A 25,675-nucleotide genomic window follows, 5' to 3' on the forward strand; every position below is an offset into this window, starting at 1 on the left:
TGAATGCATAAAAACTGAAATAGCTTTCCACAACTTACGGCAGTCTATCTCTAACTTAAATACTTTACCTATCATAATGTCTTTCAGTCTGGGCTTTAAAAAATATTACACATATGCTACCAAGATGTATTCTCTTTTTGCACAGGGATACGCTGAGCTAGTGAAGTTATGCTGCATATATGCTAGCGTAATGGAGGGGAAGAGGCATGCCTACGTTTTTGAAGATTTTCTTATCTGCATTTTATATGTGAAAAGCTGTCTCCATTCACGCAGCTGTATAATGGCAGCAAAAAACCTATATACACACCTCATGCATGGTAGACATACTATGTAACTCCATATGCACCCTTACTGGGGACTCCCATGTGCTCACTATCTGCTGTAATAGCACAGAAAGCAATTTTTGTAGTAGTTTATCTCACAAAATGCAAGACCGTTCAGCAGCCAGGAAGTCATGGCCTGCATAATTTATAAGACCTTTCTCCCACCTTTCCACTCTCTTCCTCTGAATTAGTTGATCTTTTTTGTACTTTGCATCAACTTGCTGTGTGTCCTTTAGGCGTGTGGAAGAGTAGCAGGGTAGCATGTGCTGAAACAGAGGTAGGGCAAGGAATGCAAGTTACACTCGGTAACATGCAAGTAGCAAAGCCAGAAATTAAGTGAGATAAAACCATGTATCTCTTTGTTACAAATGCCAAGTAGCATGCACATAATAAAAATTAAAAAAAAAAATAAATAAACCACACCAAAAAAACAAAGCAACACAATAAACCAAAACACTGCGTGCACACGCACACACGCACACAGAGCTCTTCCCTTGGGGAGAGGATGAGAGAGAGAATGGAGAAACCACAAATGAGGGAGGTTAGTCATGTTGCTTAATGAACTACTGGAAGCTTTTCAGATACTATGGTGATGAGGGAAATGTACATGGAACAGTATAATGTTCCTCAGCTGATATTATCTAGGAGTTCAAAAGAAGCAGCAGCACAGTAAAGCAGCTCTCTGGTATGTTATTAAAAGGTATCTTGAGCTTTCCTGCTTGACAGATATTTCTTGTTTTAAGTTACACTTCTGCTTCCATTATTTAGATCCAAGACAACAAAGCAATAATTGAGCTACTGACTAGTTAACAAAATGCATTTATGCAAACCAATTATTTTACAGTAGAGACAGCTTGTTAATGGTATTCCCCTGGCAATTAAAGTCCTCAGAAATGACAGCATTCTGTATTTACTTGATCTCTTTTTTTTTTTTTTTTTTTGGTAATTTCCCACTGGTTTGTACAATAAACAATGTCACCTCAGTTTGCAAGTGCACAACTACAATGAAAATCTGCATTGCTACTTTTAGATGCTAAGAAAGAAAATGATAATATTTACTCTTCTTCCTCTCACTGTAACATAATTTTTTGTGTTTTGCATCATGCTGACTAAAGTAATGGGAATAATCTGTGTCATCACAGAACTAGTGGTTCTGATTTGCTATTTTGTACAGTCTTTTGCTGGTTAGGTTGCCCGTAAGGGTGGTTCAGCAACATCATTCCTCTAAACCTAGATGAAGCCTCATATGTATCTAAATTCAGTGTCCTTCTGCAGGGTGCCTTGTTGTGTAAGGAGAAGTATGAAATTCTTATTAAAGATCTCCTTGCAGTGGACAAAAGTCCACGATTTCTGGTAGCTGGATGTTCATATTGGAGACATGGTCTTCTTGAAGAGCCCATGGAGGGTCACTGGAAAATCACGGCATGAAATCCTTTCTTCTATAAAACTACCCTGCATTTTTGGAAAAGTTTTGCTGTTGCAACAGCTTAGTGTTTTACATTGATACATGTAATTAAAGATATGTATGAATCACATTTCCTGTTATGAAAAAATGTGGAAACTAGATGAGGTGCGAGCTGAATTTTAAGGCATGACAGTAGTATTACACAAGGCTATCAATAGAGAGTGAAATATATGCAATGCAGTCAGAACTGCGAGGACGATGGGGATAAGTGGGGCTGCAGGAGTGGATGGCACAGTACGGAACTACACACAATGGATCCTGTGTCCTCTGGTGCCTGAGGTATCCAACTCAGAGTCAGCTCAGAAATTTCAGAGTCCCTTGATGCCTTGTTGACACTAAAATCAGTACATGTTCTTTAAAAATTTAGTCTCTTGTTCTGAAGAGTGCATTAGTGAACTTACGTGAGCTCATCAGCTGTTTTATGGAGCTTAAGTTTGAGGGTAACCCGAGAGGCAAAGATTTGTGTTTGTATGAACTGCCTTTATTTGTGACTCATCTTTCTCCTTGCACACCCACACTCCCTACACCAGCTTGCCAGTCTTAGCCCAGGTATTACTTGACCAGGAGCTGATCCCTCTTGTTTCATGAGAAGTATAGTGGGATCTCTGTGATGACTTCCCACAGGCAGGGGCTGAGATTTAGGTCTGTTCCTGAACACTGCATCTCTGATGACACACAGCTTCAAGGCTTGATGCTCTGCAGGATCCCTCACTCAAATAGTGGGGTAGCAGGAATCTGGGAAAGGCTGCTATGCCCAGTAAATTACTTCTGGTATCACTAACTTTTTCTTTGTATTTTCATATCTTCCCTGCACCTTGGTTTTAGCAGTTACCTGTGTGAATTGTGTTATGTCTGTTATGTTATGTTATGTTATGTTAGCTTAAGTAGGTGTGTTTTAAAAGTGTGGTTGAGTGCAATATCAGCAATTAATTTTAAGCAGGCGATGTCTCTTACAAAGGAAGGAAGAAATCAGGTTTAGCTGATTATTTATTTTTTTTTTCAGTTCCTGCCCCATAACCCACCTCTGGCTACTTTTACCAGAGAAAAAGCATTGTGTGTGATCCTTTTCCACCTCCTTTCTCCTACTCAGAAATATATTTGAATTTAAACATTAGCAAAATCAAACATTAACATGGGAGTTAATGTTTTAAAATAATGATCTCCTGCCGGAAACCTGTTGGTCCTGACATGCTGCCAACTACAAAATCTAAATGAAGTTAGAAGCCAGAAGAAAATAAACTTACTCTATTTTCATTCTCCCCTGACATCTTTTGCACTATCTGAAAACTTGATCACTGTATTTTATGGTACTGAGTTCTTCTTTCAGTAATGGATTGCAGGTGCCACATTTCTTCTAAACAATATTTAGGCTACTTAGTTTTATTGTTTGGTTTGATTTCTTGAGTGAGTGATTTCACCAAGTCATCAAAGTTTCTAATTGCCGTTCTTGCAAATAACAGTGAAGGGAATTGAGACCACTGAACATGAACTTTGGAGAGATGGTAGGGATTACAAATCTGTGTAAAAGAAGAGTTAGCACCAAACCATTTAAAATGAATGCATGTGTCCACAGAGACACTGTCCAGAAACAGCAAACGAAGTAATTGCAGTGATAATTTTCTGGGAATTGAAAAGCCACTCTTTATTTCCATAATAGCATGTAGATTATAGTTGCTGTCGTCATCATATAGAATATAATATCTAAAAGTAAATTAGAGGGCTCGTGATAAAACAAGCCTGGGAATTAGCAGCAGATAATTCCAAGGCATGCAGTATCCCAGAGTTTGACCACCACATAGAGATGAATGATGACTCGGAGCACAATTTTTAAAAGTGAGTGGGTGATACTTGGCCTGTGGAGCAGAACTTGGACAGCCTATAGTGTAGGTTCAGTGGTATACATAGCACAGCAGTGGGTTGTATTATTCTGGAGAACACTTTATAATGATGTAAGAGGTAATAAGCAGGATTATGAATGCAACTGGGAGACATTACTGTGAATTTTAATTTTGGGTTTACTTGGCCTTTGGCACATGATTTCATTTCCCATAGACAATCTAAACTCACTATAAAGACTACCATGGGACCTGGATGCATGCACTAATGTAGGGTGTGGCAATTTCCTGTCTCTGTCTGTTTTCAAATTATGATTAGTATCTAGTTCTCTTATGGACGTTGTTTCACTGACCATTATTTAAAAGGCATTTTAAAAAGAAAATCGTTAAGATGACTTAATACGGTATGTACCTGGAAAAGTTACCAGCAAACCATTTAAAATACATGGTCTGTTCGTAAAGACATTGTCCTGAAATGCCACAAGTAATTGCATAAGTAAATGATGGTTTTGTCTATAACAGCCTTTCTGTCTCTTCTTCTAGAACTAATTCACAAGGAAAAGAGTTTGCTTTTTGTAGTTTGAGTTATTTATGAAGCTTGATATAAGTGTGAGGTTTTTTACAGTGGATTGAGATGATGAGTGAGATAATACAAAATAAAGTCAAAGCATTTACTGTCTTCTTTATGGATGATGATGTAGGTTTTAAATAGCTAATGCATCAGAGTGTGTAAAAATATAAAGTAATATTTCATGTTAAAATCGGAATAGGCTCACTTAGTTTTCATTCAGTACTTCCTCTTTCAAAGCATTGTACTTCAGAGGCCTCAGTTCAGGGAAGAACTTCAGTCTGGACATAAATCTAATTAAAGTCAACAGATTTAAACCCCTTCAAGCAACAAGCATGTACTTAAGTCTTTCACCTAATTGTGGTAGCGTAAGAGTATGTTTAAAATTAAGCACATGTACAGCTATTTTGATGAACTGGAGATATATCTTGGAGCATCAAACCTGCTATGGAAAATTCATAAAGTCAGGATTGCCTCCTAATTATTATGCTCATTTTAGCAAGTGCTGTAATCATAGGAACAAATTTACATAGTATTTACCAAGAGGCAAGAACATCTGTGATGCTTCTAATGGCACAGAACTGCAAACTGAACACACACAGACATCTGAAGAAAAATACTTACGATCCTACTTGTGAGATGATTATGGAAAGATGATGGCTTAATGCTTTTCATAGGACTAATACAGGTTGCTGTTCCAAACAGCTATAAATACTTTCTATTCACATTGTTGATGTACGGTAAAATATTAAAGTGTCTAATTTTAAAAGTTTTCAATGAGATTTTGGTAGGTACCACAATGTGATATACAATAAAAGATCTGCCAGCTTTCTGTTACCCAGAAGATGGGATGTACTCTCTGATGTTTCTCTGTCACTCTCCACCTGCCCAACAGCCCGCAGTAACCTGGCTGGATTAGCAACTGTTCGTGCTGCGATGCATCCTGCTTCTTCCTTGGTGGCATTCCCGGGTCTGAGTCATGACTGAAGATGTGTTTAGAAAGGAGTATGTTGGGATTGCACAAGGAAAGAATGACTTCCTTTAGAGGCTTGCATATATCGACCTTTTTTTACTTCAATCAAAAGATGAAATGTCTTGGCATATGTACAAAGAATTTGTGTTCCAGTTGAGCAGCAATGCCTGCTGGTGAGATCAGGGCTGATCTGAGGCAAGTGCCTTGACGACAGCATATTTGGGACTTTGGCAGGTATTTATTCTGCCCTGGTGGTTGAAGGATGTTACAGGTTCCCGCTCTCCAGCCAAGCTGCCATAGTCAGAGCCATGGGTACAACCTGCCGGACTGCTGTCACCCAGAGCTTTCTATACGTCTGGGTGAGATGGGGAGTATGAGGGAAGTAGTCTGTCTGAACCGATTTTATCAGAGTGCTAGGAAATTAAAAACAGTTTGAACTGGCTGCATTTTGTTGTTTACATTTTCTCATCTCCTTGATCAAACTCTTGTCAATCCACTTAGAAAAGCGGAGAACTGGGTGCCCCCATTGTTGTATTTGGGGTTATGCCATCAATGTGTGGTGCTGCCTAGAATTAGGGGCAAGCAAGCAGATGAGGTCAGCAGACCTGGGCATGCACTGCCATGATGAGACAGCAGCACGTTTCCTGGTTTCACCCTTGCTCCTGACGGGAAGCAATTTGCTATTGTGGTGGCCCTCCAGACCAGCCGTGGTCTGCCCTCAGCCTCTGCTGGGTTCATCTGCTCTTTGGGACACCGGTGCTGTAGTATCCAGCTGACTGGAAGGGGCAAAGGGTTTCCCTGCCAGCCTCTCCCACACTCACCTTGGTAGGATAGGAGCAGCTGGTGGGGAAACTCACACAAAATTTCATACAACTGCTCAGGTCTGTTGAGCAAACCTCAGCCTGTCCATTTGTAATTATTATGTGTTAGTTCTTAGGCAAGCCAACAACATTTAAAATGAAACAAACAAAAAACAAAGACTGTGTTCCTGCACAGTAAATCTTCCTGGCAAGCCTGAACTTCAATTTTTTGAAGATGTAGTTCTGAAAGCAAGGGATTTGTTTTATAGCATGTGATCAGGTCTCTAGTATCTAGTGGAGCGCAACCTCCACTTGACGTTTCCCATGCATTCTGAGCCTTGGTAACAGCTCCTTCCTCTGTGCGTTCCCTGGTACGTAGTAGGAGTTACATTCAGGCTTGGCCATTCCCTCAGTGATCCAACACAGTATCTGTCCCCTTGACAACTCCTATTTCAGCAAGACTTGCGGTCATTTAGTATTTTTGGTAGTTTTCCCTTTGCCAGATTTTGGTTGAAATGAACCAGTAGGGAAGCAGAGGTTTTTGGACACACAGCTGTGTGCATGTAAAGTGCATAAGCCTTGTTTCATCAATAAACAAGACTAAAAATGTAGTGAGATGTGTCCATTTTACACTGAATATGTAAGAGGAGAGAGAAAGTTTTCTATTTGTGAACTTGGTTAATAGTACAGTAGAGGTGACTGGGGGGAAATACACTTTGAAGCATTTATCCTCTTGTTTTCAAAACTGGAGTGCTTAAAAGTGATGGCATGGAAAGCCTTAAATCTAACCTTAAAAATAAACACATTACTTTTGCCAGATATGAAAGTATGGGTTTTTCATTGCAACATAAAGTCTTATGTGTGGTTTGTGAATTGGTTGGGTTTTAGTGGCTACTATTTTGATTTCCCTATCAGTACTGTTGGAATTCTCTTAAACTGAACACATTAGCCATTGTAAATTTACTAATTAGCAACAGGAGTTTCACATAACACATCTTCAGTTGTTGAGCTCTGTGCTTTTGTAGTAACATTTAACAGAACAACTATAAAATTCTTGACTTATGCAACTGATGAGCAGAGGCATCCTTTTGAAGCTGAGTAATGTATGCCTGTAATGTATGGCCACATCACTATCATTATTATTATGGTTGCTACTACTACCCTTACTACTATTGGGAATTTTCTGATTAGTCTATGTTTTCATTTACTGATTAAATCATTCATTCTGTAGTTTTATTAAGACTTTTGCACACTTGGGATATAAGCATTTCTTTGTCACTGATGGAAATAATGGGCTTGGCTCTGCTTTTTGTTACAGTAGTGCAAGTCTTGAGTAATTGAATTGCCAATGTAACAGTGCCAAGGAAACAGCAAATTTAGGTCCAATGCCTGTTTGTTATTGTCCTTAAGAATTAGTTTACTCTCTTCTAAGTACTTTCATTCATAAATGATGTGTCATTTTAGTGACCATAATTGCCTTCTGAAACAATGTTTTCTGTTGTTTTTCTAGGGATTTCCCAAAGTTGGAGGAGTGTTTTGGTTTTGTTTAAGAAAATGAAACACAGTTTTAAACTTGGGTTAGATGCCAGAAAGTGTTCTCCTTCTCTCTTCCCCTCCCTCTTCTTCTGCCTTTTGCACTGAGCCCCATATAAACTCTTTCACTTAAGTGCCGAGCCTATACTACTTCTTTAAAGGTCTGAGTTTGATGAAGATTCTGGCCAGAGCCCCATTTGGTGTACACCCTGTGTTTTGAACTGTTTGCAAAACCAGGGCCTGTGCTTGACTCTCCTAGATTTTCGGCTGCCAAAAAAAAAAAAACAACCAAAAACAAAAACAAAAAAACCCACAAACAAATAAACAAACAAACAAACCACACACACACAAAACAAAAAAAAAAACCACAAACAAACAACAGGCACTTAGGGGTGAGTTACATGTACAAGTGATTGTGGCTCAGTGAGTTGCCCTGTGTAGCTGAGTCAGGATAGCAGATTCGCTGTTTGCTCTTAACCTATCACAAGTGCAAGTACTTTCACTTGAAGCTCTCTAACGGAGTCTTAAGAAGATACATTTACGTTGGCTTCACAACAGGGAAAACAAAAAGAGACCAGATGTCATGGTTCAGTGCCATGGCATCTCTGTGTGGTGTTGGTACAAGAACATGTATGTATGTACCCCACGTATATGTGTGTGAGACCCCCTAGATGCCTAAGGTTAAACGTGTGTGTTAGATTATTCAGAATCAGGATGTCAGCTGTGTTCTTGTTTCCCTGACATTCTCACACTTTTTATCTTAAAAAATAAAAATTCCTCTTACCATGTGCGATTACTTTGCTTCGTATTCTTTTAATAGCTTCTTTTTCTCAAAGGTAGAGGAAATAAGTTGTTGCTAAACTCTATTGTAATAACTGGCTAGAAGACTTTAAAACTAGAATTAGAAAACTCAGCATTTTCCTTTTGTGTGGTATTTTTCCTCTACATATGAGACATAGGTTTGTTTCACATCTGCCAAGTTTGAATTCTTTTTAAAAGTTTAAATATTTTTTTAGAAGTTTAAATTCAGAGAGTGAGAACATTAATATGCTAAAAGACAAAGTGTTTGAGAAGGTTGAAATAATACATAAATCATATCTTAAACAAAGTTATGCCTTGCTTGCTCAATACAGCAATTATATTGTTTTGATTTTGTATGGATAACTGGAAACTTTAACTTGGCAACTTCTTTATCCAGTCTCATAACAAGCGGACTCCTGAGGTTTCTGAAAGTCCTCCCCTGCTCTTCCATTTGTATAATTTAGGGGTAGAGGATGTAAAAAGAAAGAGAGAGAAAGAAGGAGGTAGGGAGGGAGAGGGAGAGAGAACTGGCTTAAAGGTTTCTTCTAATGGTAGGTACTACAGTCCATCAGCAATGCTCCTCCTGCCGAGCTGGCAGCTGCTTCCATAAGTTCAGAGGTCGCCATGGCTTCTTTCCTGTTGCTCCTCCAGGCATTGAATTGCTGGGGGAGCTGGAAAAAAGGCATCTTCCTTTCTTGCCCTGTGACATAAAGATGAAATCCTTCCTCACTACCTAGGTCTGCTCTGGTAAGGCCTGTAAAAGCGCAGCTATGATTAAAACTATTTAGGTTTCTGGGATACCTTTACCCAAAAATATCTGAAAGCATATTACAGACTAATCGACATACCAGGATATGCATAAGATATATCAGGGTGGGTACATATTGTTCATGCATGTCCTGCTGTGCATGCTGTATTTGAAAATGCAAGGATTCTCTTCACTCTTGATTGCTGTTTTCTCAAGAGACAAAACAGATTATTTGGTAAATACTTCAAAATACAATTGCTGGTAATTCGGGGCAATGCAGACTAATGTATCAGTTAAAACTCATGGAGGAGAAAGTAAGTAGGTTTTTAAGGAAGCTGAACACAAGATGAGCTGTCTTCAGATCAAGTTAAGGCAAAAAAAAATCAGTGTTTATAGTAAGAACTCCCAGAGTCTATCACTCACCATGCATGTTGTTCCTCGTAGTGCAGTACACAGATGGTTCTGGTCCAGGAAAACCAGTCTGGATGAAACTGTACAGTAGATCAGTTCAGCTGTGTTAAACCCAATAGGGGCTTGTATTCTGGACCAAAGTGTCCCGAATTTAGGTAGATAAAAGCTAGGGCTCCCATTCTGACAAGGAATGCGTTTCGTGCAGTTATAAGTAGATTTGTTGAGATCACACCTTTAGTTTGTTTAGATTAATTTCCCTATTTGCACCTTTCCAGGCAGCCCTACAATAAAGACAAAAACCTATAGCTATAAATTTAGGTCTCTTTCCTTGTGGTTCTTATTCAAATATTTGAAGTTAGTTTTATTATTTTTTGGATGCAAATATGAATTGTTATCTCTTGTTTTGGCATTAAAAAGGGGGAAGAATCTTATTTAGCAATCTTTCTCTGCCAGCTTATCATATATTTCACATGCATTTTTTTCCTAATTACTATAGCAGACTATAGCAGCTCTGAACTGTTTATATATAAAGTCTGGTGTTTGAAAGAAAGTAACTTATATTTAAAATTTCCCTGTTTTTTAAGTACATAAACTTCTTAAAGTACATAAACTCATGTGCAGTGCCAAATGTGCCATTCCAGTATATAATAATAGGGATCTAATTGCACCAGTTTCCCAAGGGGCACAAAAGCAGAAAAGCAGAGCCTGTGTGGAAAACACCCTCTTTTTTTTGCCTCTGGCCATGACAGACTCCTACACTCGGAATGAAATTCCATCCTCACAGAAGTCTATAGCAAAGATTTGACTGACTCTAGGAGGGCAGCGTTGGGCCCACATGCCTGATTTCTGATTTTGGTGGTGAAACAAGCTTTAGGGAGGGGGAAGGAGCATTCACTGGGGAAGGAAGAGTTGATTTTCATGCATTTTCTCCAGTCTGTTGGAATAACTTCCACCTTTCATGTATCTCTTCATCTTTCTGAGGAAGACTCGAGAAGGGACCTATTAAACAGACACTCAGTTTTTCTGGAAAAGCTCAGTGGGAAAATTTGCTTTGATTTTTAACTGTGCATGTACAAACTCAGTGGCACCTATGGCAAAGCAGCAGTCCTTCTGTGAAAAAGAGACAACTGTGACAGGCGTCAGAAGCCTAGTTTAGCCTGTTGGTGCCCCAAGATCTGTCAACTTGAAGTCATGTCGCCCAGCAGATTGTTGCTCTCAGAGAGTAGCTGAGAGGCCATGCTAATATTTCCTTCCTGAAGGGAGAGAGCACGTTGGGCTGTCCTTAATGTGAACTGCATGAACTTTTGTACCTTTTCCTTTTCTTCTTGCCTTCTCAGAAGAAGTATTTGTCCAAATATATCCAAAACATGCTGTTATGCAGGACTGGCTTATGAAGACTATTTAATAAAGTAAGATTTCACTTTCTAATCTCAGGTTTGTAAGAATAATAAGGTTTGCATTCATATTGCACTAAAATAGGTGGCCTCAGTTTATTGCTACCAATATATTTAATATTACTTTGAAGTGTGAATTCCTGGGTCTCACCATCCAGTTTTTCCAATACATCAATCTCAGGCAATGAGGTTTTTTCAGTACATTTTTATTTCACCTCCTCCTAACCTTAGCCCAAGCAAAAATTTTCTAATTTGCTCCCCATCCTATTTGTAAACAGAGAATCAAATCCTTGTTTTGGAGGTATTTGATAGGATTCTTTCCCTGTTGGAAGATGAGGTGGGATAGTACTGGGTGTGTTGAGCTATCTTTGTGTCTCACCCTATCCTTGTGTTGCATGGGAAGCACACTATTGCAGAAGTGTCTGCAGATGTCAACGTTCCCTCTCTCTAAATTGTCTTTTTCTTTCTACCTCCTGAGGTAGATTTTTTTTTCCTTCATCCACTGAGGGGACCTAAACAAAACTTTGTGTGCTCAAAAAGTAAAGAAAAAAAAAGGCGGCAAGTTTGGGAATTGGTCATATTTGGGTTGCTAATGAATGCTAAGCCTACACGCATATATGTATGAATTATAACAGGCAAAACAGCAACTAATCAAACCTTTTAGAGCTGCCAAACCCACTTTTTGTCTTTATTATGAAACTAAGATTTGGTCAACTGAGGTCAAGTTGTGCACTTAACACAGCTTCCATTATAGTCAGTGAACTCTGTAGCAGAGAGTAAAGTCAAAATATAAACAGAGAACATTTCTGCAGCAGCTCTGGGCTGGGATTAACTTGGATCACCTAGTCTTCTGCTTTTAATGAAATTCTCTCCCTTGTATTTTCTTGTTTGGAAGAGAGTCCAAAGTTATCTCATGCTAATTTAGTTAGGCAGTGCCCTCCAGGGATGTCACAGGCCTCCATGACCTCTCCAGAGAGACTCAGCAAAGGGATGAGGAGAATTAAACATTCCTGAGAAATTGCAAAGCAGCAGCCCCCAGAGATTTCGCATAGAAACGAGCTCCAGACTAGCTGCCAGAGACCCAAGTCACCTTTTCAGCACTTCCTTGACATGTCTCCGCCAGTCCCATCTGGCTTGATTCAGGGGGTCAGTGTGGGGACTGGGAAGAGGTGGCAGCTAGAGAGAGCAGGATTCGAGGGAGGTCCGACTGCAGCGGTCTCAGGCTTTAGATGTTTCCCTGGGATGTGCAGCTAGATGGTTTCATTCCCTTTCCTTCCCACATGCTCCCATGCTTCAGTCTTTTTCTTTGTGCTGGAAAGAGGAAGAATACTAAGTGAGGGGGTTTAATAAGAAGTTGAGTTATTGTTTAACCATTTGATGCAATAGTTTGTTTCATACCTAGGTTTACAACCACCTCTTTGGTCTGATGCAGAAAATACTGCAGCGTCAGCGTCCCAGGGTGCATAATACACTAACATGAACTACAGGCCCCAGTTTCCTCTTTTTTACATTGACAGTCAGGCTCTGACATTTCATGAAACCCATAGAAATTCATGAAATTAACCTCATGTGAAGTCAGGCATGGTTTGATGGATGAAGCTTATGTCTGTGGGAAAAGATTCAGAGTTTATTTCCAGGTTTCCCTCAATTATTGTGCAAAAAGGGGGGAAAAAATTGCTGAAGATTAGGCAAGAGAGAAAAAGACACCAGGAAACCACTGTAGCTTGCTTATTAGTATCTTGATCGCCTGAGTAGTTATCTCGCTTATCTCTGGCATCACAACGGAAATGTGCAGTTATCTCAAGAAATGTCTGTTTCATTGGGTTTTGGAATGTGTAATCTAACAATCATTTCCGTGCGCTCTCATCCTTGGGTTTCCTTGCTCCTTTAATTTGTTTTTTAATTAGTTCAGATATAGTCAGCATTAAGGAAGAATGTTTGAATTCTCACCTTTTAGAGGGAAAAATAACTTTTTTTCACTATAGAAGTGCAGGCAAAGGCATCTAATTCTATAACAAATAATGCACTTCTTCATGAAATGTCTGTGCTACCCTTAACTTTCTTACAGCACTCTAGTTGCATAAATGTGATCACTCCAGCTTCACAGACAGCAAAATTTAGGAGATATGATTTAATGCTTTAGTCAAAGCCACAAAAAGAGTCGGTGTCACCACTGGGATTGGGACACCAGAGATGGTGTATGTTCATCATTTGCTTTGACCAAACTGAAACCAATAAATAGGCTGGACCTAAAGCTGGACCTATGCAATTAGAATATGGCTTATGGTATAGCTATTAAATATATATATAGAGAGAGAGAGAGCAGAGAATTGTGTTCATGTGAAATACGTTTCAGCAGTGGAGTTATAAATCTCTGAGAATTAAAAAAAATATATATAATTGAAAAGACTTGCACATGGAAACCAGCATATAAGGGATGATAATGTTGTGGTGATAAATCCATTGCATTCTGCAATGACTCATGCCTATGCCACTGTTATTTGCTTGAGAACAGACCTCTGGCCCTCGCCAAGTAATGCTTGTGGGAACGTTGTTCCTGGTGTCTGGCCTGCGGGGATCATTCCAGCCTTAATGGCAGAATACCTAGTGTGTGTAGAGTTTCGTTCGCGTCCACTGGGGAGGGGGGGGCCTTGCTTTGTCTGGTTGTGATATGAGCGATGGCTTCTGACATGCATGTAGCAGAGATTTATTGCAAGCAAAAGCTGAAGTGTGATAATGCTACTGGGGTATTCTATAATAATATGGTAAAACACTTGTCAGCACTTCATCTCAGGCAGTGAAAGTCAATTGTATATGCTACACAGAGACAGATAAAAAACATAAGTATACTTAAAACTTCATATGGTTTGTATTTTTCGTAACAGCTCTCCTGACTCTAATATAAGACAGGTTTTAATTTTGTTTTGGGTAAGTGGATGTGCTTACAGTCTCACACCCACAATTCCATGGCTTTAAATAGAATCGCTCCCAGGGTGCATAAAAGAACACATGCTGTTATGTGAAGGATTTATCCAGGATGCCAGGACTGTATTTATTGCTGGGAACAAACTGAATAAAAATTTCTATTCCATTTTGACACTAGCCCATGGAGAGTAGCCACTTATACGGTTTTAATGCAAAGCCTTCCCTTTCCCTGACTTAGGATTCATTGTGACTAACCGCCATTGCAGAAGTACTAATTACTAATGACAGTGGAATCAGAATGACCAGCAAAAGCCAAGGGAGGAAGGTCAACACGAAGTGCCCTCCAAATGTATTTCTGAGCATGCTCAAAAGAAATCTTCCTGTTGCCTTTTCACATCTGCACTGCACAACCAGAATTCTAAAATATGTCCTTTGGCTTCTGGGATCGTTTTACCATTGACTTTTTCTAGCTGAAATTCCCATGCCCCGGTTTGAGATGACAAAGACCATGAGCTGATGTCTGACCCTGAGCACAGAGGAACTTGGTCAGAGCAACAGTTACACTGACGCTGTGGCAGCAGATCTGTGAGGTGGATTCCTGTGTCCTAGGGCTTGGGTTAAAACCACCAGACTTTGCATAAGCTGCTACATCACGTGGTGGCTGTTTTGGGTACTGTTGGCCTAAAATTGAACTTGTGACATGAGGTAAAAATAAAAAAGAAAATAAATCCCTCTGTATTGCATTACCATATCCCTGAGGCATCAAGGTTGTGCTCTTGTCTCTGTCTGTACTCAACCAAGAGAATTTAGTATCGAATTCCAAAATGTTGTCACCTGAAATGCTCTAGTGAAGGACAAGAAAAACTCCATGGAACCAGGAATGAGACTACCTTAGGATCTTGATACTTTTTCAGGTGACTTCTTGCTTTTGATAGTTACTAACTCACAGTGAAGTGTTTGGAAGACATTTTTACCATTGCCTCATAAATAACAATAACTTAATGGTGAAAATCTTTTTTTTTTCCAGTCCACCAGTCCAGTGGACTGAAAACTGGAATAAAATCAGCACGTGAGGTTTCAGTGATGTGTTAAAGGTAGCATGTTCTTTATTTACATAGATTATTCAGGCAAGGATAACTCTAAATTTATAAGAACCCAATGAATAGTAAATGTTTTCCTCAGGAAGATTAGATTAACATTTCAAGTCAATTGTTTATTATTCAGGAGTATGACATCATTTGGAGACTAGTAGCATTCTGAGGAGAAAATGCCTTGGTGTTCAAAAGCATGAAGCAAGAATTCTGGAAATATGGGGGGAAAATGTAAATTATAAAACAGAATTCAGATTAATTTTATGTTATTAACTCACTCTATCTCCCTGGATTTCTTAAAATTTATGAACAGTGATATGTTTTTTTTAATCTCAGTGCTCTTGCTTGGTTACTTTTACAATCTTAGAAGCTTGCTCTTCTTCTTTCCCAATTATATCCTCAAACATGTATAAACATTATGAAGTACTGATTTATTATCTCTGAGCCTATCTGCCTGCGCTCTGGCAGTTCTCTGCTGCTCTGAGCACTTTTTTACAGTACTGCTAGTGCTTTAGCCTGAGTCAGGGCCCTTTTTGGGATAGGCACTGGGCAGGTCCCTGCAGACCTACAAACCTTGAGAGGAGAAGTTAGCAAACTGAAAACGCAATGTTCACAAACGGGAGGAAAGGAAAGGAAGATCTGGAGAGAGAAAGTGATTGCCTGAATCATGGTACAGACAACAGCGTTTTTTATTGTGTGGAAATTGGTGGTATTTTGATCCATAGGTCATGCTGGTCTGGTGACCCCCATCAAAAGGAGCATGTCAGCTTGTGCTTAGCCGCAAGTGTCTGAGCAATCCAGGAAAGAAGTAAGAGGCAAACAGGTGTCAAAAGCATGAACCAGGATCTTTTTATAGCCAAATATTGCACTGTAAACATTTTGTGATCAATATCTACATTGCAATCATTATTTTGGGGCTGATCATTTTGCTCCGGTAAACATGCCAGTGCTTGACTTGAAAGCCTGGTCTGTTTTCTTGTGGTTGGATCGTGGCCCCAACCAGTCCCTCCTGGCACGGGTCCCTACGGCTTCTCTGTCCTCACCGCAACCTGGGTACAACCCTTTACTTTAGCGGTGAGTAATCCTGTCAAATGGGAGTCTGCTGCTTTGTGAAGAGGTATTTTGTCTTTCATTCATATAAAAATAGCAGGGAAAATTAATTCTGGAAGGGGAAAAAAGGGAGGGGGAAGTGGGTCAAATATCTTTTAGAATTGTCTGCTAGGTGGAGCCTGGGAAACGTATTTGTTCTATAGTCTTCTCTAGGTAATACAAATCTGAGTGGTTAAAACTCTCATGTACTTTCTGTAATTCAAATTTTTCCTCATTTTTCTCTGTTTAGCTTTGAATTTCTTTCCCTTTTTTCTTAAACAGAATTTGAGGCACCCCTTTGTTAGCAATTGCAACAATATCCTCTACAATTAAAACAAAAGAAACAGAGCATATATGCATCCTTTCTGTATTTTTTCATTTAAATTACTTTGTGTCACACATGTCGCTTCCAATTTAACTATTTGAAGAATAAAAAAACCATTGTGGACCTAAAAATCTGTTCAAATTTTTTTGGCAGGAAAAAAGGACTATATTAATTTTCATTGTTGGTGAGGTTTCCCAACAAGCAGCTTTACTGTTTCTTTTTTGCCTCCAGCTAGCGAGTAAAGATCAGTTATAAAACTGTATACAAATACTTCCATGTATTGAAAGAACAATATTTTGACACTAGTGACACAAGGGAAAAAAAAAAAAAAAAGAAGCAGTAATCTAGTTTTTGATAACACAATGAGAACTTTGTGTTCAACTGAGGTGCATGTGAGAAACATCATGTTGCATTAACAGGGAAGGTTGACCTTTAAGGTTTATCTGGATTATAATTCTTGTGGTTTTTATTAATAAAACTGCCTACTAAAGTTTCACGAGTCCTCCCTGAGATCTGTAAAACAATTGGCCTATCTGCTTACAAGAGAAAAGTTAGTATTTCCTAGTATTTCCTACAGATGTGAGAGCTTTTGTTTCAGAAGACATTGATATTGTTTTCATTCAAGATGCTCCACAAAGATTATCAGGTATTTTATTATCTTAGTAACTTTATAATTGTTGGATTATTGTCTTTAAGTGTAGCAACTGTTCTCTTTTAACTTGAAAGAAAGAAAATCGTGGATCCAAACACAGTTCAGCTCTAAACAAGATCACATCTACAGCCAAACTGTAGGATTTGAGTAAATCAGCAATCATACTCCAAATTGCTTCTGTGGTAATTTATCAACTGCAACTTTGAAAATCTGTGAGAAAGTTTGTAAAATGAGTTACAACGTTGATCTCTTTAACTGTACCCTAGGAGACTTCTAATATGTATATTGGTAAAAGTGATTTTTGTTGTTTGTTTACTTTCTTGGGATTCTTAATGTAAATTTTCCATTGTTTTTTATCAAATGGTATGTTTTTCCTCTCAGAGGAAAATGTTTTAATCTCAAATCTGTTCTCATTTCATACCTTTTCTGTCAGTGATGTCTATGATTTGCAAATGTTGCTCTTCTGAATGGAAGCAGCTGCCATGTCATAAGTACTCAATGTCTCCTCTGTGTGAGCAGAAAGGACAATGCCAAAGGAAAAGCTTTGTACACAGACGTTGGAGTCCTTATGTTCAGCATTACACTGTTAAGGAAGAAGCATATCAAACTGTATTTAAACTGATGAGGTCTGATAGATACTTAAATGGTGTTCAGAAGGGGTTTTCCATGAATGGTGGTTCCTTGAGCAACAGATCTTGCACCAACGCTGTGATTTTTGGTGATCTCAGAAAACAGGATGATGACTCTTCAGGGGAAAGGAAGAGAGATGCTGCACTTCTTGGGCAGTACCTCTTTTGCTGTAGGTATTGGGAGAGGGTTGAGCTTATGAAAAGTGGCACTCTTGTGGCAATGATAGACCATGACCTCAGTCATGAACTTCAGTTTGCCTTTCAAATGCAATCTGTAACAATATAGTAAGGTTCTTTCTTACTGGGTGTGCGCCCTTACTGTTTAAGTAGCTGAGCAAGAAGGGTCGTATTTTAGGAAAAAAAAGCATAGGAGTACATTGATTTTGCATACTCCCATATTCCTGCTGTCAGTGGCTTTTGGGGAGTATCAGCATGCTTGGCAGCACATCCCTGTGGTTTTCTTTGGCAAGAGTCTCCCTGCCGTGCTTGCCTTGCCTTAAAACATTGTCAGAAACAAGTACTAAAGCAATAGTCATTACTTAGACTGAACTCCCATTGTGGCAGGGAGCATGGGATCATGCCCAACACTTTTGTGTTGGCTTTTGGGCAGGGGCAGCTGATACTTTACTCCAATCACAAAACTTTTTTGCTGCACTTGAGTGTCGTTAGTGTTTTTCAGCCATGTGTGCTATGCCTCTATTGTGTGCAGAACGTGTGTGAGGAGATTTTTTTAGATATGTATATATCACTGTCTCTTTATATAATCTCTTTTATATAACACACTTTCATGCCTACGGGTACACCCAGTACACACCTACGCTTTTAACAGTCACAGAAGTCAATCAGATGTGGGTGACTCAGCCAGTGTAGCACCTCTTCTTTCTTCCCTGCCCCTCCAAAAGTAAATAAATAGATAAACTGGAAGTCAGTTTAGGTTCAGAGCTCTGAGTCGATGTCCCCAGTCTCACTTTTCCAGGGCACAAACATCAGTTGTGGTCATTCCTGTAGCAGCTTAAGAAACCACAGCCAGTCAGCTGTGTTGTGTCAGGAGGATCTGGGTGATGGCATCTGGAACTGCTTCACATCCAGGCAGGCAGGAAGTGCGTGGGCATGACATCTCCCCACGCCGCACAGCGCAGAAGATGCCGAGTAGCTCCTTTCCATGCCAGTGCAATTGAGTTGGGACAATGCAGAGAGGGAGGTGATACAATAGCCCTGTCTGTTGTGGCACAAAGGAAACAGTCCCTCATGATGCATGCAGGAACAGCAGTCATGCCAGGCCTTTGTGCTCCACCATATGGGAGAAGGTTCTCCTTTGCTGCCACATCCCTGTAAAGGCTGATCATGCTTTGGCCCAAAATGCTCAATTCTCCTTCTCAGTGGTGGCCCCAGCAGGATAGCTAGGTTTGGGATCACTAGAGAGTACCATGTCCAACCCACTGAATTCTTCTGCCCACTTGTAGACAATAGAGTATGGAATACTGTAAAGACAGAATTTCTATAAATGGTGATAATGTACTCTTGGGTCTCTCTGGGTGGTAATGTTTTCTGACTTAGTCAGAAATTGCTCCCTAATTGTTGACAGCCTTGAGGTAACCCATGCCCTCCACAAGTGATAAGTAAGTAGAGCTAGACATTCACCAGTCTCAGATTCTTTGTCTCTGAAACACACGGACAATACACCCTGCATTAGGCTACAACTATATGTTCCATCTCCTAAAGTAAACATTACTGATTTGGGTTTGTTTGGTGGTTTTTGTTTTTGTTTTTTTTTGGGGGGGGGGTGGGGTTTTTTTTGGTGTGTTTGGCAAATGCAAAGTCAGAAGTTCTCTGTGTAATACCTAGAAATATGTACAAAAGATTTTTTTGACAGTATAGGACTTGGGGAAAAAAACGCTGTATAGCAGTGCAGGGCAATAGTAATTAGTATCAACATGAACATTTTCCATTTATCACATTCTCTTTTCAGTCATACCTGTTTTGGGTCTTGCATTGCATGAGACGAGAAAAGGTTTTACTCATTCTCTTGAAAAATCATCTTTTATTTCTATAGCAGAAAACATCAATTGTACTTTAAAGTCTTAGAAAGTTGGATTTGTATTTCTTTTTTCTCTTAAACCTGCAGATACCTCATTATGAGCCCATCTTAACAATGTACAGTGCTAGAGCAGACAGTGAAAGGAAAGTATCAAATATATAGAGTTAACCATAACCTCAACTACTGAGTCTTTGTTATCCATGGATAACAGCCCAGTTAATAAATGTTTTCTCACTGGGATGCTGGACTGGAAGTTAATGGTGAAACACATCTACAACATACTCCAGATGCTCAAGGCAAGCAGACACATCACAACCATATATACCTATACAGGGGTTGTATTAGTCCAGCTTGGGTTTTCCCCTTCACCAGCCCAGGTGCAAACACTACGTAAGCAGAGAAATTTGGGGAGGGAGAAGACTGGTTCACGTTTTCGATACATTGCTTGAAAATGGTGCTTACTGCTGGCAAGGGTTTACATACAGAAAAAGGAAGAAGGGAGAGATGAAAGAGGAAATATTTTGGCAGAGGCTCTAGTTCAGGCATGCAGAACAGATATCCTAGTCCACATAATCATAAAAGTGTGTCCGCTTGCTAGACTTGCTGCATATCTCTCTCCGGTTAGGTTTCTGTCTTTAAATGTAAATGACATGGTATTGCCTTTAGACTTTGTGAGTCACTAGACCAGAGCCAAAAAGAGTTCAAAGATGAAAAATATGTTTTGTTACATTTACCATTAAAGGAATAGTCTTATTCTAAGAGAGCCAAAGCCTGAATTGTTTCCATCATAGTTTTCTTCTCCTTTTCAACATTTGCCCACACTTTGTTAACTGGATCGAGCAAAAAATTAGGGAGAGGTTGGTAGAAATGAACACAAGTAATTCCTTTACTTGCTGTCAGCTCATCCAAAAAAAAGCCTTTACAAAGAAATACAAGAAAATCCATGATTCTCTATTCCCGCACCAGAAAATTTCCTAAAATATGTGACCTTGTGATGGTTAAAAGATAGCCAAAAGCCAAAGCTGGGCAATGTTTTTATCCCAGTTCAGCCATGTCATGGGTCATGTGGTTCAGCATGTGAACAGGAAGGTGAGAATGGGTGAACTTTTGCCTCAGTTGTGCAGTCCATCAGAGAATAAATGGAGCAGATCACTCTGCAGCTGTATCGGGAGGTGAACGGCTGAATACCTCTCACACAGAGGCCTTTGTGTTCTGGACATGATCTAGCATTATGATGGGACGCACTAGGCTGAGGCTTTGTAGCAATTACTAACCCATTATCACGCTAGAACATGAGATCATTTATCTTCTAATTCAGAGTGTCACCTGTTCTTCATTTGCCAGTCAATAACCATTAATTACTTTCAGTGGAAATTTAAACAAAGCTTTTCCCCTCTGTTAAAACCAGTAAGCCATTCAGTAATGACAAATAAACCTGGAGCTGTGTCTCCCCCTTTCCTCTCATTCTCAGCCCTGGAGTCTGGTACAACATGAACTCTTAAAGGAAATGCCTAGAAATTGATAGGTCAAGGGCCTTTATTAGTCTGATGGGGGGGAAGCACATTCCTGGCACTTGCTGTAAGGAAAGCCTATAGCTACTGCTTGTGCACAGATTTCTCATTGGTTGTCACAGGCTGTACCTGTGGAAATAAAGATTTGAATGTGGAGCTTGTTCAAAGATTTTCCTGTCTTCTGGCTTGCCTTTGCGGTTTTTTACGGACTGGTCTTGCAGACCCGTTCAAAGTAACAGCATTTGGTTGCCTTCCTGAAAGCAAAACAGATCACTTATTTTGCTTATAATTTTTAGCATGTTCCTTTTTTTCATACCTAATTTGACTGAGGTAATTTTAAGTGCCAACAATTGTGGATGCCAGACAAAATAAAAGAACCAGCAGTGATAGATTCTCAAGTAATCATTAATCTAAACATTCTTTTCCGGTAGAAGTTGAGGCAAAAGTTGATTTTAGCAACTCTGTCTGCATTGTTTGATCATTTCTAAGTTGATCCTGTAGAAATTTACTGCAGTTTAAGCTGTATTTCTAAGATGGTGATTACTTGCTCTTTGAAATGGTAGACAAGAGTTAATAAATCCAACTGCATAAAACTCGGTGGGACCAATTGTCAAAGGCTGGATTTTTTGTTAGTATTTTGTAGCTGTCTCCTTCAACGTAGTGCATGTTTTAAAGAGAAACTTCCAATGCTATTTTATATTAATACACAAAATGAATGTGTAAATACTTAAATACTCACTGGATCGTTGAATGTCTCAGTAGAAGCACCCGCACCGCACTAAAATTGTGTCCAATGAATTGCAATACTGAGGTATTCAGAAATGGAGGGATGACAAAAAATTATCATTAAGTCCAGTCCTGCTTCTGCTTAGACCTATTAGTACTGCTTCACAACAATGCATAGCAAATAGCAGTTCCTTATGCTAATATTGTATATTCAGTCAACCTATGTGGCACTTGGGCGTGGGGGGTGATTATTATCAATAAAGGAAGTTTGATTGTTACATCTCTGTCAGACGTATCTGACACTACAGTGTTGTGAGCATTTCAGACAAAGAAAGGTGAGAGCCTGAATTCATTATGTACAGCAAACATCCACTAAAGTCAGGAGGAGAACTCCTATAAATCCTGGCTCTGACTGTCTAATCATGTAAATCCTTATTCACTCAAATAGTGCCTTCCCATATGAGGAAGGTTTTTGTTTTCAGCTGGGCTGTTTGACGAGAGCCGAAGGTCTGTGAAATCAGGGACCAGGGTAGAAGAACCAGAACTATCAACTACTTATTTTAGTTATTCCTTTTAACCTTTCTGTGACGCTGCTACTACTGTGAATCCTGCAAGCTTGTCCAGTCATGAAGAAATAGGAGTTGGTGATTTATGACAACCTCTCAAATCAGCAGGGAAACCCCAATGTTCCAAGAAAGCTCATATGAGAGATACAAGTTAAGACATCTCCTCCCCACAAGAGGAGTTTCATCAGCCAGTCGGGTATTTCTGCGTCATTGGCTAGGATGTTGAACCCTGGAAAGGAAAAATAAAGTTGCTGCCATTGTCCTGCCCAGCAGGTCATATCCCTAAAGCACAATTAATGTCAAGGACTTACACAGCAGTTGCCCAAATCCCAGCCTTCCATGCACGTTCAAGAAGCAAAAAGGTTCAAAAGGAACATGTTAATAAAATCTTGTCAAAACTTTGGAAGATGCATAAAATAATAACTGGGAAGAAAAATCACTTGCAAATAGAACCATTTAAGTGGAATGTATCGCTTTGCAATGCTGGACACTGATTTATTAAGAATAGGAGGGAAAAATTGAATATTTCAGGTGGTATTTACCAAGAGAAACTGAGCTGTCCCAAAGCTTTTATTAATCTGATTTGCAGAGTATCCACTACCATCAAGGGACCTACTAAAGTTGTTTTCTTTAAAGCTGATGTGAAGAGGTCAGTGCAAATAGCGTTGTGGATTAAACTATGAGAAGATGACAGTCCTTTTTACCATATGGAGAGAAAGTTGAATTATTTTGTTTTCCTTTTCTGGTTATTTATTAAAAAGGATCATACCATACAGGTATTCCCTTTTCCTCTCCAAAGGAAATGAAGTACATTTACATCATTTTGATGGATCTAAAGTAATAATTATTCTGTCTGCCTACAGCTCCTAGGCAGTCAAATAGTCCAGTCACTAGAGAAGTGGCTTGCACATCAGAAAACTGAAATGTACCTGCCGTGATACCTCAGACAAGTCACACGTGTCTTTGCATGCCTCTTTTTCCATCTGCTTTCCTGCTTTCATGCCGACTTAGCTAGCCAGCCCCCTGAGATGGTGCTCATCCATCATTACTTGTTTGTGGGAGGGAACTCTGTGAAAGACATTGCTGTGAGAAGTAAACCTGCTCCCCTGATTTGCAAATATGTTGACAATCTCATGAAGTTTTGCTTCAAAACCTACTGTGATTTTTGCAGCTGCTCAAACGGTTCTCTGAAAGAGATATTAATGGTTGTCTCACTTTTCTACCAGTGTTGCCTGTGTTCCTGTGTCAAAAGTTTCCGCTACAGTACTTTAATATGTAACATTCAGCACATATTCGGCAGGAAAACCAGATTATTTTGGTCAAATACACTGTTGACTATTCTTAGCTACCTTTTTAATTACTTACTTTTAATTAAAATCTCAACTTAGCCAAAACAAATGTGACAGAAGAAAGAGCCAAAAGGACCCATATTTTCATGATTCAATGTGTTTGACATAGTTCTGTAGCAGACAGACAACAGCACTCTGGACTGAAAAGAACAAAATTTTGTTCTTTTCCCATATCTGTGTCAATTCATGCAGTGCTTTAAACAAGTGAATCCACGCTCTTGAGCACTCAACCAAGTCTCAGTGTTCAAAAGTAAACATATTAAAGTCTTCCCTGCAGAAACCCCTGCTGTGAAACAAATTGAAAATCAAATACAGTATTGTTTTGTATCATAAGAAATAATTGAACTCTTTTCAGAGTTGCACTGAACTGGTTAATAGCCACCATGTTAGGGAAGTGCTAATTTGCCCAGCTTGGGCTATGTGTGTGTATGTATAATTTCCAATTCAAAAATGTGGTAATATAAGATCATGTACCAAAGAAGCCACTTATATGTGCACTGAATCTGACTTTGTCTTTCCACAGGCCATGTGGCTGATGTTACAAACAGATGAGCCTGAGGACTTTGTTATAGCCACTGGGGAGGTCCATAGTGTCCGTGAATTTGTGGAGAAGTCATTTAAGCACATTGGGAAAACCATTGTGTAAGTATGAACATGAGATAGCAGCCACAGGTTGAACATTTCTAGCCTTTTGCCTTTGTTGTGATACAGAATTGTACCTCTGCATTCTCCTTTTTTCCCCTTCACTTTCTAATTTTGTGAAATGTTGGACCTTCCAGGCACAACTGACTGCCACAGCAGATATGTTTAGCGTTGCCCTCTAGATCGTAAGAAAAAAATGTAGGCTGGTATGTTTCAATCTTTTATTCCATCTTCATTCTCTGTTCTGCCACTCACTCCCCACCTTGGGGGCCAGATGCCCCTCCAAAGATGTGAGTACCACGGTTCTGTTCATCACCTTGCTGCAAAAATGGGGTTTCTGCCAGATTCTCTGTTTTGTGCCCCCAGATCCCCACAGTCCTGCTCCCATCATCTGCTATCTCAAGAGATGACACCTGCTAACCCTGTTCTTTCCATGTGACAGCCCATCAGCCACACCACAAGGATTATGTAGCAACCCACTCTACATCCCTATTAGCTCTTCTACTAAGTCATAAAAATGTTGAGCAGTGGGTGCAGAATGTTTACAATGCATATTCCACATAGTTTGATTGAAAATACAAAATTCCTTCTCAAGGCCATATAATAAAACCAGGATGGCTTGGTGAGCGCTTTCTGTAATTTATATTTTTATTGTTTATTATTTTTTCAATTTCCCTCCTTCTGTATCTTCTCTGGGCCCCATGCATCAACATACCGATCTCAGCTGGAAAAGGGAGAGGAAAGCCACAGGCTCTTCCATGACGCTAACGCCAGGGCTGTTCCTCAGGCCATCAAAGTCACTTGTGCAGCTGGTGAACTTTTGACAGGGCCAATAAGTTTTACTTGGGAACAAAAACTTGACAAATTCAATAAATATGCAGAAGCACACAGATATATACAATATTATTTGAACAGCCAGTGGGTGGCTGGGGAGGTAATAACATTTTCTCCTCAATGAGTTTTTAGTCTGGTTTCAATTTTTGGCATCAACCTCCAGAAAAATTCTGATGGGGGAGAGAGAGACTGTATAAATAGAATTTCTAGCCCAGTTTGGGGAATAAGTTTCTCTCCATATTTTTAGCATGTCTTGATAGCAAGATGTCCCTGTATGATCACATGTTGTCCCGTATGCCTTAACAGTAGTGAGGTTTGACAGGGTAAAGGGGAGGTAGTAGGAGCTCTAGTAACTGCTCTGTCTTTCTTACTTTTTCTTTTTTCTCTATACTTTTACTCCTTGTGTTTATAAGCTAATTCTCCCTAGTAAGCATTGATACGAATATG

General features: G+C 39.5%; 1 protein-coding gene across 2 annotated transcripts in view; it reads left to right on the forward strand.

Annotated features, from left to right (window-relative positions):
• GMDS (GDP-mannose 4,6-dehydratase) overlaps positions 1–25,675 on the forward strand; it is a 426,920-nt gene that overhangs the window by 321,515 nt on the left and 79,730 nt on the right. For both annotated transcript variants that reach the window (XM_056331388.1, XM_056331389.1), the window contains one exon: positions 24,276–24,394. In XM_056331388.1, coding sequence (XP_056187363.1) covers positions 24,276–24,394 — 119 coding nt within the window. The remainder of the gene's footprint in view (positions 1–24,275; positions 24,395–25,675) is intronic.

Source organism: Falco biarmicus, chromosome 3 (genome assembly GCF_023638135.1).
Source record: "Falco biarmicus isolate bFalBia1 chromosome 3, bFalBia1.pri, whole genome shotgun sequence".
Taxonomy (NCBI): domain Eukaryota; kingdom Metazoa; phylum Chordata; class Aves; order Falconiformes; family Falconidae; genus Falco; species Falco biarmicus.